Genomic DNA, 15,110 nt, shown 5'->3' with positions numbered 1-15,110 from the left:
CACCAACAACGGTGGGGGCGAGGGACCTGTCTGGTTTTAAGATTAAGTTAGATAAGTTTATGGAGGGAATGGTTTAATGGTAAAACATATTAGCCAAGGAATACCAAGCAATGGCAGGTAAATAGTATAATGGCTAACAGGGGCAGGCTGGAGACTCTTGCCTACATGCTCGGGGTCTTACTGATCGCCATATTTGGGGTCGGGAAGGAATTTTCCTCCAGGGTAGATTGGCTGAGGCCCTGGAGGTTTTTCGCCTTCCTCCGCAGCATGGGGCAGGGATTGCTAGCAGGAGGGTTCTCTGCCAATTGAAGTCACTAAAACACAGGATTTGGGGACTTCAACAGCAGAGTCAAGGGAAGGGGTAGGGACGGTTTTGTGGCCTGCAGCATGCAGGGGGTCAGACCAGATGATCATGATGGTCCCTTCTGACCTTAAAGTCTATGAGTCTATGAACCAGCATCTGTTAGTGTTACACACCCAAAATCAATCAGAAATTCAAGTAGTCAGACTTGCTTCTGCGCTTCAATGACTGATGAAATTGCACCCACCAAAATGGAGGTGGACCTTTAGGAAGTGTGCTCGCAAGAACATTCTTAAACTTTTGTAATGCTCCAACTGCTGCAGCAATGGTGTCAAATATGTCATTAAGCCATTAAAACATCCATTTAAGACCTTCTAAGACAAGTCTTGGTCAAGGGTTCAGGCACAATGGCTGGTATCTGCTGTCCAATTCCAACCTTGTTTATCCCAATTTGATTAAGGCCTGGACTACACTTTAAATTCAGGTGAACATAGCTATGTTGCTCAAGGTCTGAAAATTCCACACCCTGAGTAACGTCACCATGCCGACCTAACTCCCAGTGTACATACAGCTAGGATGACGGAAACATTCTTCCATCAACCTAGCTACCATTATGTGGGGAAGTGATGTTCCTACAGTGATGGGAAAACCCCTTCCATGGTATATGCTGGTCTACACTATGGGGTTATGCTGGCAGAGTTATGGCACCATCACTATGCCACTACAGTCCCCATAGTGTAGACATACCCTCAGGCGTGCTCTGCACTACAAAATTAGGCTGGTGCAAGTCACTTTGTATTGACCTTTCCTTCGAGAAACCCAGCTAGCTAAGGATGAGACTATCACCAGGCCCTTGAATCTTTTCAGAAAGGGATGTTACGAATGTTAGCAGGAGACCTACAAGTAGTCTGGCCCTTGGTGTTTCCATTAAATTAAATGTTATAACTAAGTTAACATCAAGTAACCCCTATTTCCAGGCCTTCGGTTTTATCTTTCCAGATAAATCTGTTTTATTAAGCCCTGAATGTTTACTCTTCCCACTGGGACTCTCCTTTTTACAATAAGTCTCTCTACATAGTGCTTGAATCCCTGACTCGCTTATGGAAAAGTACCCATCAGCTTACTTGGTTCTTTTGGGAGAGTAATGCTCCACTGGGTCCTGGGGACAGAGAAATTCTTATTCTTCCTACAGACTCAGCATAAGGGGCCTTTATTTTAATTCCACTTTGCCAATCTATGGAGAAGGTAAGAAATACCTGGGGTTGCAAACTTTCTGTAATTTTAAATAGATATTGAAAATTGGTTCCAATAATACAGGGACTTCCCTGCAGGTTGGTCTACTGTTATTATTGTCCCACTTTATGACAAGAGGGACAGAAATAAACCTGGGAATGACCATCCAATCAACCTTTAGATGTGGTCTTCAAACTCTATTCCAGATACCTCTTAGGGCTGAGAGCTGTAACCTTTTTGCAGAGAACTACCCAGCTTTAGGAATACAGCTTCTCAACTATAGTTAATTGTTTCGTGCTCTCACATTTGATCTACAAATACTGTTTTCCCCAATGGGGGAATATTTTATGTGGCCTTTACTGATTTGAAATTTGCTTTCAAGTCTGTTGACAGAAGCCATTTATGGAGAAACTTGCAAGGGCTTGGTAAGGTCTCAGGTTAACTATCTTTTGAGAGCCCTTCTTGGCCAAACAATGGCCAGGGTTCGGATAGGGTGGAAGGACAATCTAACAGATCCTATGTCTATTATAAAGGATGTGTATCATGGTTTATTGTCCTCCTCTCTTTTAAATTTTTATATTAAATGGTACTGGGCCTATTTGAGGGGAAGCAGTATTTTGCCCCTAAAATTCTGAATTGACCAGTGTCCTGCTATAGGCAGGTATGGTTCTGTTGTCTCAAACGCCTTTGAGTCTGAAATGTCCATTATGGGATTTTGGCATTTTTTGTCAGCAGGAATATACAACTAAAATATTTACTTTTGGACATAAACCAAAGTTCCATAAATGGATAATTGATGACCACTATATTGAACAGGGTAAGTCCTTTTCTTATCTGTTTATATGCTTTACATTCAGGTGTGTGTGAATGGGATAAATGTATATAGGAAGCTATGGGGAGAGCCTTTAGGTCCATGCAAACAATTCTTTGTTTTTCTAGTGTGCATCGGAGTTATTTAATTGCACAGGCTCTCAGACTGTTCACAGCTCAAAATTTATAATTTTTGTGCTCAAACATTATATTATTGAATTATATTATCTCATTACATTTTTATATGTGGAAATTTGGGAATGGAAAGATCATTAAAGAAATGCCAAATAAATTTCTGAGGAGAATACGTCATCTCCTCAGTTATGCCCCAGATGCTTTATGTAGGACAGAGGTGGGTGAATGCCCTATATCTACCAAAGCACAATGCCTCTGTTAATTATTAGTTGCAATTTCAGAATATGAATTTACATTGGCTTCCAAGGTCATGTGCGGAGGAACAGCTTAAGTCTAAAACTTCAAAATTTTCAAGATTTTTGCAAGTCCAATGTCTGCATTCTTGGGGGTTTCAGGAACTAGGTTTGGTCAGGACTTTAAGAATTTTCATTAAGCTTAAAACTGAAGATGTTTGTAAATAATCAGGCATTAATGCAACGCACACGTCTCCCGGCTCTGCTTTAAACGTCATCCATAGATCTGAGAAATATTTGGAAGTTTTGAATACTAAGCTAAGGGGGCGACTTCACAGCTCTGTTTTCAAACACAGTTGGCTCATTAGGAGGGGAGGCCTAGAGGCATTGAGAGGCACAACAGTATATGCCATCCACTAGGGTTACCATTCGTCCGGATTCCCCCGGACATGTCCGGCTTTTTGAGCTAAAAATAGTGTCCGGGGGGAATTTGTAAATGTCCGGACTTCCCGCCCCCCCATGCAGAGGGTGCACGGCTAACAGGGCAGCCGGTCGGATGATGCCACTTACATGGGGCTCTGACAGCCAGAGAGAGCCCCTCCTCCGCTTCCCCTGCAGCAGAGATCACTCCCTCTCTCCTCCCTGCATTCGCAGATCGCCTCCGGCAGTCTGGAGCTCCTCCCCTGCTCCTCCTCCACTGCTGCCCAGCATGCCGGGACGAACGGCTCAGGCCGTTCCTGAGCAAGTTCACAGAGACGTTAGGCGAAGGCCAATAACAAGGGGGCCAGGGGGTCCGAGAAGGGGCAGGGAGGTTTTGGAGGGGGCAGTCAAGAGACGGGGGGGGGGGGGTTCGGGAGGGCTTCCTGGGGGGGTGGATAAGGTTTTGGGCAGTCAGGATACAGGTAGGGGGTAGGATCCTGGGGGGCAGTTAGGGTGGGGGGGGTCTTAAGAGAGGGCAGTCAGGGGACAAGGAGCGGGGGGGGGGGTTGGGAGTTCTGGGGGCGGGGCTGTCAGGGGGCAGGAGTGGGGAGAGTGATCGGAGCAGTCAGGAGACAGGGAGCAGAGGGGTTTAGATGGGTCGGGAGTTCTGGGGTGGGCTGTCAGGGGGTGGGGAGTGATTGGATGGGGCGTGGGAGTCCCAGGGGTCTGTCTGGGGGTGGGGGTGTGGATAAGAGTTGGGGCAGTCAGGGTACAGGTAGAGGATAGGGTTCTAGGGGGCCAGTTAGGATGGGGGGACGGTCTCAGGAGGGGGCAGTCAGGGGACAAGGAACGGGGGGAGAGTTGGGGGTTCTGAGGGGGCGGGAAGTGGGAGGGGCAGGGGCAGGGCTAGGGTGTGGCTAGGGCGGGGCTAGAGCGGGGCTTCTCCCGTCCTCTTTTTTGCTTGCTGAAATATGGTAACCCTACATCCACGTTACTTTTGTCATTTGAGAACTATAATGACTTTCCCCAGTTTTGACTCAGAAGCCTTTAGCCTGACTAGCTCAACAATTTGAATATTGATTATGTAGCAATGATGTTTCAGTTATACAGACAATTGCTTTATTTACCTGGTCAAGAAAAGACTTATGTGAAATTAATTTTCTTTATAGCCTAAGTGGATCAATTTATTCTTAACTTTTTAAATTTCATTTTTGTTATACAGGGTGTTTTAAAAGTTAAGGAGAAGGGTAGAATCTGTGTTTATCTTCTGTACTGTGATTATTTAAAAATTTGTATTTACTCTGTTGAGTGTTCTGGTTAATTACTAAGACACTATCCTAACATTTGATTTGCATTTGCAATTCCATACAGTCTTAATTGTCATTAAAAGCTGGAGTCTTTCAAAGAAACAGTTGCTGCATGCTGGCCCCTAAGCACAAAAGTTCTTTCAGAGTTTCAGTGAATGCCCCGCTACCCCCACTGAAGTTCTAATTGTGCTCTTAATGGGTTTTCCTCTCAATCACAGATATCTGTTTACATTTTGAACTGTACAGTCCCAATAGTAAGCAACAACAGACAAAACACCAACTACCTTCTCTTTGCTTCTTCATATCGGAGGCGTAATCTGACCTTCTCAGCCAACTGATTATTAGTGCTTGTGATAAACTAGGAAATAAAGTATAAAACCAGTGAATTAATAAACAGCTATTGTGCCTTGAGACATTCTATATTCAAATTGTAATGCTGCTAACTTGTCAATTGAATTAAATTCATAGATTCGAGAGGTGATCAGACTGAAAATTGTTTCCTTTGATTGATTTTTTTATGATTATGTGCTTCAGGTGTCTAAAAACTGATATAAGATGCAAGAGTTATCTTGCTCTCCAGTTATAGAGTACAGCAGAATCTGACTAATTCACATCTATGATTGGGGCCCAGATTTTTCCCCCTTTGCATTTAAAACTACAGTGGAGGACTTTTTGCAAGGTAATTTTTACTATCTCCCTCTTCTGAAATGTTACAATATGTTTTGTGTTGGTCTGCCTTATTTAGATTGAAAAATCTTTAGGGTAAGGAACATAATGGCTATTAGGACTAGGCTGATAGATGCCTTACACAAATAGAACTACAGTAGTAAGAACTATTCACTCAAGTGAGGATTTGCAGGATTGGTCACGATGATACCAAACCTGCCATCTGAGCCACATGGGTTGTCCCGGCTGCACCTGTGCAAAGTTTGCCTGCGCTGATCTGATTGCCAGATCAGAGCCCAATGTTTGTACAGCACCATGAAAGTTTATAATTTTAATATGAGACCATACTATAGCAACCTGCTATTAAATCTTACTAAGATGTGGCAAGAAGCCATCTTTTTTATCTGCAAAAGTCAAGATGTGTGGATTAGAGGGCTTCTATATATCTTTGAAAGTTAAGGATGTTAATCAACAGACATTAGAAGAATTCACCCCAAGGAATCATTAATTTTAAAGCCCTAAGGATTTTCACCTATTCCATAATTCCCATTTACAATAATAGGATCAAAGGGTAAAGTACACTCTTGTGGAGAGGGCCAGCACAAGGGTTATGCACCACTTAAGTGCCACCTATGTTTTTAAGGGGTGCATAAGGCTGTGATTGTCCTCTACGCAGGGTTGCATTGTAACAAATTGTAACAAAGAGTTGACATTTTAAAAAAATTGGTAACATTACTCATTTACAATTCAAATTCCCAGCTAGTAGAAACTAACTTCACAAATGACCTAGCCCTGCAAGTTTGTAATCTTCCTCAAAGCTAAATCCATAGGTAGCCTCAAAACGTTCCCTATGTCATAATGCTTGCCTTATAACAGAAGGGTTAACAGAATATTCCATGCCTCAAGGAAGAAATATTTAGGGGAAGGAAAGGGTGAGATCCACAAAGAGACTTAGGCTTTGCAACACTGAGCATCATAGTGCCTAACTTTTAGGTGCTTAGAAAAAAAAAAAAAAAATCACAGGAATAACGCTGGAATCCCCAAAGCCGAGTTAGGTGCCTATAAAATGCATGGGGAGAGATAGAGGCTGTAGAATGTGATCCACAAAAGCCAACATGCCAGGCAGGGAGCCGCCAAAGCTAGCCAATGGGGGATGCCAATCAGAGGGATATATGTTAAGTCCCACCCTGTTCACAGATATAGGAGCCTAAGTCTAGACTGTAGGGAGGCGTTTATCTCCGCTTGAGATCCACAAATTGGAACCCACCTCCTCGAGTCACGGGGTTTAGACGCTTTAGCTGCTTCTTGCTGCACATGAACTGGCCAGAGGAGGAGGAGGAGGAGCTGCTGCTGCCACCCACCTTATAACTTTTAGCCCAGTGGTTAGAGCACTCCTCTGGGACTGGGAGATCCAGGTTTAGCAGGAGAGGAAGGTGGGAAAACCCAGCTCAAATCCTCTCAGGAGGATGCTCTAACTCATGAGCTATGTGATATTCTGATGGGGGGATCCCTCAGTCTCCTACTGAAGCTGCTCCACTGTGGCAGAATAATGAAAGAGTGATTGGAGCAGGGGGACCAGACCCAAGGTCTCCCACCTCCTAGATGGGTGCACTAATCACTGAATTATAAAGCCACTCTCCCACACTCAGGCCCAATGACTATTAGGCAGAGAGGAGGGAGGGAGGGAGGGAGGGAGGGAAGAGAGAGAGAGAAAAATCTCTGTAGTCCAGTGGTAAGGGCCCCCACCTGGGAGGTGGGAGACCACTGCTCAAATCATCTTTCCCCTGCTGGCAGAGAGGGGAGAATTGAACCTGGGTCTCCCACCTCCCAGGCAAGTGCTTTAACCACTAGGCTAAAAGTTGTAAGTTGGGCAGGTGCCACCACCGCTACTACCTCCTCCTTTTTGCCATCAAATAAAACGTCAGTGAAAACCACACTGATGTTGAAACTTTGAAGGCCCATCAATTAATAGTTATTTGCCCTAGATTGAAGACTTGCAATATGGCAACATTGATCCAGTGCAGAGGAATAATTTTTGCATGTGTTTGTGTCACATGTTACTTACATTTCCTGAAACATCTGTTTGGGAGCTAACATCCAGATACTGTGGAGGTAATAAGGCTGCATTGCTGTCCCACAGATCTGACTGTGATCCTCTGTCAGTCACAAAGCCATCCTTTAACCTGGCTAAGCTCTAAAACAAGAATTCACAAAGTCATCTCTTTTCTTGCTAGAAAAAATATCACCTGCTGCACAACAACATTTCATTGAATGAGATATTTAAGCTTGAGTAAAAATCACAGTGACCCTTCTTTGATAAAAAGTTCCTTACTGGGAACATGCGTCTTAGAGCAAGCTTTTCTTTTATGTTCTTGCTCTCATTTTAGAGATCTGGGGATAATAAAGTGATTTAATTGAAGCCAATGTCACATCATACCATCTTTGAGTTTGTGATCAATAAATAAAACCAAAAGGATGACAGTTCCACTCCAAACGTGATGTTGGTCATTTTATATTAACCCCTAAACTAATAATTATATTCTTTGAAATAAAAGATTTAGTCTGCCCTAGATATTGTGAACATTTCCAGTTACATCAGATCAACTTTGCAAGAGTGTTTCAAGGATATGCCTTGTCCTTTCCATCAATAGCTCATTATTTAAAATTATTTCAGTACCTGAATGAGATCTTGTTTTTCTTTCTCTCCTGAAGTGATTGCTTTCTTGATAGCTTTCATTTCACTTAATATGGCTTGCGCTTCATCAAGTTTGTATCCACCTTGAGTATCAGACATTTTCATATCAATTCTGCATGAAAAGTTACAAAATAAAAAGAGGAAAGAGATTTAAAACACTCAAGATATGCCCAAAATAATTTAGGCATGTGACACTGTAGCTCAAGTTTATTAAAGAAATTTTAAGTGAACGCATTTCAAATGCTAAAGCACATGCAACTTTCTGTGTCCACTTCCAAGCATGTAAACATTCTTAATCATGGGCTGTCCTCACCCATTGGAAGGAGAGAACAGAGTTAGTGAATGATCATGGTTCTTTTCCCCGTTTGAATAAGTTACTTCATGATATGCAGTTACATTAACCTTGAGAATTCCACTATTCTGAAGCTAACTAAGAGGGGCTACTTTAATGCCATCCCTTTGGTTTTTGACATGCTGACAATGAGAAACAAGTGCAGTGACATAAAATTCCTACTATTGCCAACATTAAATGTTGGGAGTCAAATTCCAAAGGAATTACTCCAAACTGATGCCCATATAACAAGAGCAGAATCTGGACCACAGATGCTTTTACTTGTCTTCCTTCATGTGTTTGGAAATGTCAAAAGAACTAACTTATTGAACATATCTCTCCCATCTCTGTGATAACTTACAGCTTGACACTGCAAACACTGTTTGCAATGCTCACCGTACTCAATTGTCCTATTCACAATGTAATAAGCATTTTCAGAATTAGAGGGTCCAAAAGTCATGTTCCAGAAAGCACCTGGCTTAGCTGAAAAGTTAAGATGAATCTTCAGATCTGGTGTTTTCAGATGTCTCAAAATTGTAGAACATTACAAGGATTTCTCCACATGGACAACAGCAGGATCAGTCTAAATTTGTATTCAGAATGGTACCAGGGAGACACTTTTGGCATGAGTTTTATAGAATATGCCCTTAATTAGTCTCCAGGTACTGGGCATGTTGCTACGTCGATATCTTCAGGATGAAGGAGCTCCTGTGGTTTTCTACATCACTTATATTAGTAGAATATAAAACAATGTATTTTACAATGTACATTACAAAAACATGCAAGTAAACTTGTATAACCCAAGGACTATGGCAGGGGTTGGCAACATTCGGCATGCGGCCCGCCAGGGTAAGTAAGGTGGTGAGAAGCCGCGGCCAGCACATCGCTCGCCCACGCCGCTTCTTGCCGCCCCCATTGGCCCGGGACGGCGAACCGCGGCCAGTGGGGGCCGCGATCGGCCGAACCTGCCATGTCAGCATGTAAATAAAACTGGCCCAGCCCGCCAGGGTGCTTACCCTGGCGAGCTGCGTGCCGAACGTTGCTGACCCGTGGACTATGGTATTCCTGAATGCCAAATAAATCTGAAAATTGCGACATAAAGTGTCAGCTCAGTGCTCCAAAGTTAAGAGTATCAGACACATTTTAGCAGCAAAATGAGGCTAGTGTCACCTCAGCGAGAGTACAAAATTAAAACATACAAACCCCCCTCACTGTACTCTCTTCTCAATTCTAGTATAAGAGCTTTGTACTTCCGAGGACTAAGCAGGACCACCACAGATAGGGGGAGAGTAAGAGGAAGTATTTGCCTAGAACAGGGATCGGCAACCTTTGGCACGCAGCCCATCAGGGAAATCCACTGGTGGTTCGCCGTTCCAGGCCATAGGGGGCTGCGGGAAGTGGCGTGGGCAGAGGGATGTGCTCGCTGTCACTTCTTGCATCCCCCGTTGGCCTAGAACGGCGAACTGCGGCCAGTGGGAGCAGTGATCAGCCAAACCCGCGGACGCTGCAGCCCACCAACGGATTTCCCTGACCGGCTGTGTGCCAAAGGTTGCTGATCCCTGGCCTAGAAGTATTGCTCTTGTTACTACTTCAAACAGCAGCAGGCAGAGATCTGCAGCCTGTAGGGAGGTTGTGGGGGCATCTGCACAGAACTACCATACAGTGAGTTATGCTTAATATATTTGTACAGGATTGATTGATGTACTCCAACATTTTAAAACAGGTTAAGATGTAAATACCACTTAGGCATTAACAGACACAAATATTGTACACAAATATCTTCAAGCCACAACTAGTACACACTCCACCTCTCTGCCTAAAGTGACAATTACAGATTCCACAACCCATTGAAAGCTAATCATCCATTTTAGGTTTCTTTATGATACAGGGCCTGCATTTCGGTAGGGCTTCAGTGTGGTTTCTGCTAGTCCTGGGACTTTTGTCATGCTAGCACCTGGGTGCAAGCATGAAAAATGTGATTTGCATACACAAATGTCATCATCCAAACACATTGTTAGAACATACCACTTACACTAGTAGGTGCTAGTGTAACAAGGTATATGCAAGAATAAGCCAAGACTGAGATCTGGAGTTATGCCAGAGGTCTTTGACATCTGCAAAAGGCAGACAAATCCATGCAGGAATTCCTTTTCTTCTTCCTCCTTAGTGGTGCCCTAGCAGAGATTTTTCTCTCGATACTGCCCTCCCTTGAAAAGCATGGACTCTGACAAACTTAAGAGTCTTCCTATACGCTACCAGAAAATAGAAATCAAACTCCATGAAGTTAATATATCCTTCCTTCAAAGTGTCATTAACCAAATCCTCTTGGTTAATGACAGGCAAAGTGAATCTTTGCACATTTTCCCTGCTTCCACATTGGAGATCTTCCTTCAGTAAACAGGATAATTTTATTTTCATAGAATCATAGAATATCAGGGTTGGAAGGGACCGCCGAAGGTCATCTAGTCCAACCCCCTGCTCAAAACAGGGCCAATCCCCAGGCAGATTTTTGCCCCAGATCCCTAAATGGCCCCTTAAAGAATTGAACTCACAACCCTGGGTTTAGCAGGCCAATGCTCAAACCACTGAACTATTCCTCCCCCCAATTCTCCTTGAATTCATCATAATAGGAGAAAGATTGGTGGGTTTAGATTTAAGAAGCCTCTGATAGAAACTGTGAAAAAGTCATTTTTGTGCAGCACCTAGCACAACAGGGTCCTGGTCCCTCAGTAGGGGTTCTAGGATGCATGGTAATATGAATTAATACTCCTCAGAGACGTGACATATATCTGAAACCAATATAGTAGTGGCTAAGCAACTGGTTTGTAAATTACAGAGGAAAGATTTCCTACAAATTTGTATGGAAACCAGTTTCGATATGTTCTGCATATTAAACAGGGCACAGACGTCATGTTCAAGTGGTGTATTCTCTTCAACAGAAGTAGGCTGAACAACTTGACAGCTGGTCTTTCCCTCCTCCCAGGGGAATTCTACTGAGAGGAGCCGGCACATCTATGAATTTGTAAGTGGTAAAAATTAACCACCTACACTATATGCCTCATTACTTAAGAAATGCCAACTGTTATTCCTACACTGGTAAGCACCAGGGTCCTTGTCTTTTTACAGCTTTTTCTCAATGCCCCTAAAAACAATGACCCCTTGAATCAAGACCCTGGGCCCTACCATGACATCAGTGTTAAGCAGTACTAGATGCAATGGGCAGTACTGTACTTTAAATGATGACATAATGTGGCCTTGTGACATTGTTGGAAGTGCTTTTTTGAGTTAAGTCAGTTTGTACATGCTCACATTTGCTACACTAGCACTCACATGCGCAAGTGACAGATTCTAATATGTGCTGTGTGTACTGCTTTTCGAGTCTGTCAGTTGTGTGCCCGGATGTTAGCACCCTAGGAGCACACACAGGCAGAGAAAACGCTTTCTTTATTCAAGCAGCTAAAGAACCAGGGAGAGGGGGTGGGAAGGGAAAGAACTTTTCATCAGAAAATAAGATTGTGCATTAAACTTACTTCTTTAGTGTTTGGAAGCCATGCTCTTTGTACTGCAGTTCTTGCCTCATATGAGCTACCTCTCGCTTCAATTTATTAACCTGTAGTAATTGGAAGAGCAAAGTGTTACATTTTCAGACTGATACATCCATTAAGATTAAAGGCACGGTATTATCCACACAATCAGAACATGCTTAATCAGGATGGTCACTTCAGGCTGAATCTCCTAGAATATCAATTTAGCACAACAGTGAATAGCCATAACTACTACTTCATCTGGGCAGTATTATAAAATCACTCTTTAGTTCCTAGAAGTTATGTGGTATCAAGTTAGGTGCAAGAGATGTGAAATTCTTAACTCTTAAATATACAAGTTGACATATAAAGATTAAAAGGAGACAAATATGGAATGTCATTTTTATTCAATGTTTAACATCTTTACTGACTTTTTAAAAATGATTAAATAATAAGACAGCTGCTTAATTGCAATAATATAAGCCACCTACTGGGCTGTCCCAGTTAAGAAATTTCATTGTACAACTAACACAGTGGGAAGATCATGCAAATTGTAAATACATAGATCCTGTAGTTTTCTCTATTATGCTCCTTCATAGAAGCCTGTCTCACCTGCTTTAGATTGAGAACAAAAATGACCAAAAGTAAAGTCTCCATGAGTCTGCACTGAACTGAACACAAAATAGCTACCCATGTCTGGAGACCATTCCTAGATATTTGAAATTGCAGTACAAAATCACCACCTAGTTAAATATCTGATAATATCTATAGCAAAATATTCTCTATCAGCTTTCAGGCAAGCTCAAAGCTTTCAAGAAAAATGTGGGATAGTTGAACTCTGGGACACTGACTTCAGAGAATTTCTGATAATATATATTCTAGATTAAGGGCAGCAGCATTAGTTCACACAGCTGCCTTGGCATCTCCTTTAATATTTAACATGAGGTTTTGAAGCTTCTTAAGATCATTAGCGGAAAGCAAAGGTCCATTTGTACTTCTTACCCTGGATTTTGTAGTAGCAATTTCAGCTTTAAGAATCTCCGGGTCATATTTAGAACTAGACGATGAGCCAGAGTGCACTGGAATGAAGAGAATATGTTGAATTAAGAATTCTATTTTACGTTAGGGTGAGCTTTACAACACATCACACAAATCTGAAAGGAGGACTCCAATACTGTACACACAACCTGAAGATTCAATATTTATTCTCTGAGCCCTAATGCTCTTTCCTGAGGAGACCAATTTATTTGTTTTCATCTTCTCTGCTTCACTTCATGCTCCAACTCTCTCCCCACATTCTGAGTGAAACAAGACTTCCCCCAGCTCTCTCCCACCTCAAGATCCTCTTCTCCCCACTATGCTAGTTCTGCACCTTTTCTTCCAGTGTGACAGCACCCAGCAACATGGTCAAATAATTGCACTGGGAATGCATGCCAGAGAAAATTGGAGATGCAGATCATGCTCCATCTGTAAGTCCTGATCTGGCACCAGTTCCCAGCAATCAAAATCCTTCCTTCTACTTGGCACAGTGCCCAAACACTAGGTCCATGCCCAGTTGCTTGGTCTCCTGAAATACCAAATCCATTAACAAAAATAAAACACTCACACCACACCCCAGAGGTGATTGGGAGGAGTGGGGGAGGGGTGGGAGGGGTGGTTGGGAGGAGTGGGGGGAAAGAGATTGTATGTAGGATTTCAATTTTAAAATAGGGTTTTCTTGTAAATTAATCCATCAAATACACAACATAACAAGAAAACTGAAGAATGCAATACAGCCTTCTGAAGGGCCTGAGGATGTGGCAGACCATAGGATGTGCCGCAGTGGATTAGTAGGGTTACCATATTTAAAAAATAAAAAAAAAGAGGACACTCCATAGGCCCTGGCCCCGCCCCTTTCCCACCCCGCCCCCACCCATTCCCCCACCCCTTCCCCAAAGTCCCCGCCCTAACTCCCCCTCCTCCCTCCCAGCCATGCGAAAAGGGCTGCCTGAGCGCTACCGGCTTCACGGTTTGCCGGGCAGCCTCCAGACCCTGTGCCCCAGGCCGGCGCTTCCCCAGCGCAGCTGGAGCCCGGGAGGGGAAGCACCCAGCCGGGGGCGCAGGGTCTGGAGGCTGCCCGGCAAACCGTGAAGCCGGTAGCGCTCGGGCTTCGGGCAGCCCCCATACCTCTGGACCCCAGCCGCCGGCCAGGCACTTCCCCTCCTGGGCTCCGGTGGCTGTGCTCCTCCCCTGACTCTTCGGCTCTGTTTAAGAGCCGAGCTGCCCGAGCGCTACCGGCTTCGGGCAGCCCCCATGCCTCTGGACCCTGCACCCCCGGAGCCCGGGAGGGGAAGTGCCCGGCCAGTGGCTCAGGGTCCAGAGGCAAGGGGACTGCCCGAAGCCGGTAGCGCTTGGGCAGCTCAGCTCTTAAACGGAGCCGAAGAGTCAGGGGAGGAGCACAGCAGCCGCGGGAGGGGAAGTGCCCGGCCGGCGGTATTTTTCCCCGGACATGTTCGGCTTTTTGGCAATTCCCCCCGGATGGGGGTTTGATTACCAAAAAGCCAGACATGTCCGGGAAAAAACTGACCTATGGTAACCCTAGGATTAGACCAATGTTCCATCAAGTGCAGCATCCTGTCTTCATCGGTGGACAAAACCCTTATGCTTCAGAAGGCACAGCATTGCACAACTGGGAGCTATTTTAAGGGGTAGCTAGGGACAGGGAAACTGTTTTTTGATCTGTGCAATGATCCATTTATGCCCTGTAGTACAAAACTGTAGTTTTGTTGTCAGAGACATTGGCAGGATGCTAACAGAACCCTCCAGCGTGAGCATACAGTTTATAGTTCACAGAGTCATGAGTAATGTACAACAGAAGTGAATGGGATTCAGAGACAAGGAAAAGCTTCAGGAAGAGACTAAAAATGTCTGGGGCTGTTTACTTTAGAGATGAGACAGGGGACATAATGGCATACAAGCTGGAATAGTGGCATAGCAAAGTTAGATTGAGCACTTCTATTTATCCTTCTAGTGGAGATGAACATTTCAATGAAACTGAAAGGCAGCAAAATTTAAATTGCTTAAACTAGGGTTACCATTCGTCCGGATTTACCCGGACATGTCCTCCTTTTCGCGCTAAAAATAGCGTCCGGGGGGAATTTGTAAAGCACTCACAATGTCCGGGATTTCCCCCTCCCCCGGCAGAGCGAGCGGCTGGGAGGGCTGCAGAAAAATCCCGGGCTGGACTCCTGAGCAGCTGTAGAGGAGCCAGAGCCGCCCTGCATTCTGAGTTGGCCTCTCCTGCAACCCGGTCCGGCAGCACTGTGCAGGGCCAGGGACCGGGTTTTGTTGTGCTGGGGAGCGCAGCCACGTGTCCGGCTCGGCTCGCACAGAGCCCAACACCCTGTTCTGAGCAGCAGGGTAAGGGGGACCGGGGGCAGGAAGGTTCTGGAGGGGGCAGTCAAGAAACGGGGGGG

General features: G+C 44.4%; 1 protein-coding gene across 2 annotated transcripts in view; it reads right to left on the bottom strand.

The window, feature by feature from the left end:
* The window catches only part of WWC1 (WW and C2 domain containing 1), a 159,717-nt gene that overhangs the window by 54,165 nt on the left and 90,442 nt on the right, over positions 1 to 15,110 (bottom strand). For both annotated transcript variants that reach the window (XM_054036718.1, XM_054036719.1), the window contains 5 exons: positions 12,658 to 12,734; positions 11,662 to 11,741; positions 7,783 to 7,912; positions 7,171 to 7,299; positions 4,724 to 4,797 (listed from right to left, as the gene is read on the bottom strand). In XM_054036718.1, coding sequence (XP_053892693.1) covers positions 4,724 to 4,797; positions 7,171 to 7,299; positions 7,783 to 7,912; positions 11,662 to 11,741; positions 12,658 to 12,734 — 490 coding nt within the window. The remainder of the gene's footprint in view (positions 1 to 4,723; positions 4,798 to 7,170; positions 7,300 to 7,782; positions 7,913 to 11,661; positions 11,742 to 12,657; positions 12,735 to 15,110) is intronic.

Source organism: Malaclemys terrapin, chromosome 8 (assembly GCF_027887155.1).
Source record: "Malaclemys terrapin pileata isolate rMalTer1 chromosome 8, rMalTer1.hap1, whole genome shotgun sequence".
Taxonomy (NCBI): Eukaryota; Metazoa; Chordata; order Testudines; family Emydidae; genus Malaclemys; species Malaclemys terrapin.
Note: the sequence above shows the minus strand (reverse complement) of the source record. Positions and strands in the feature narration are given on the sequence as shown.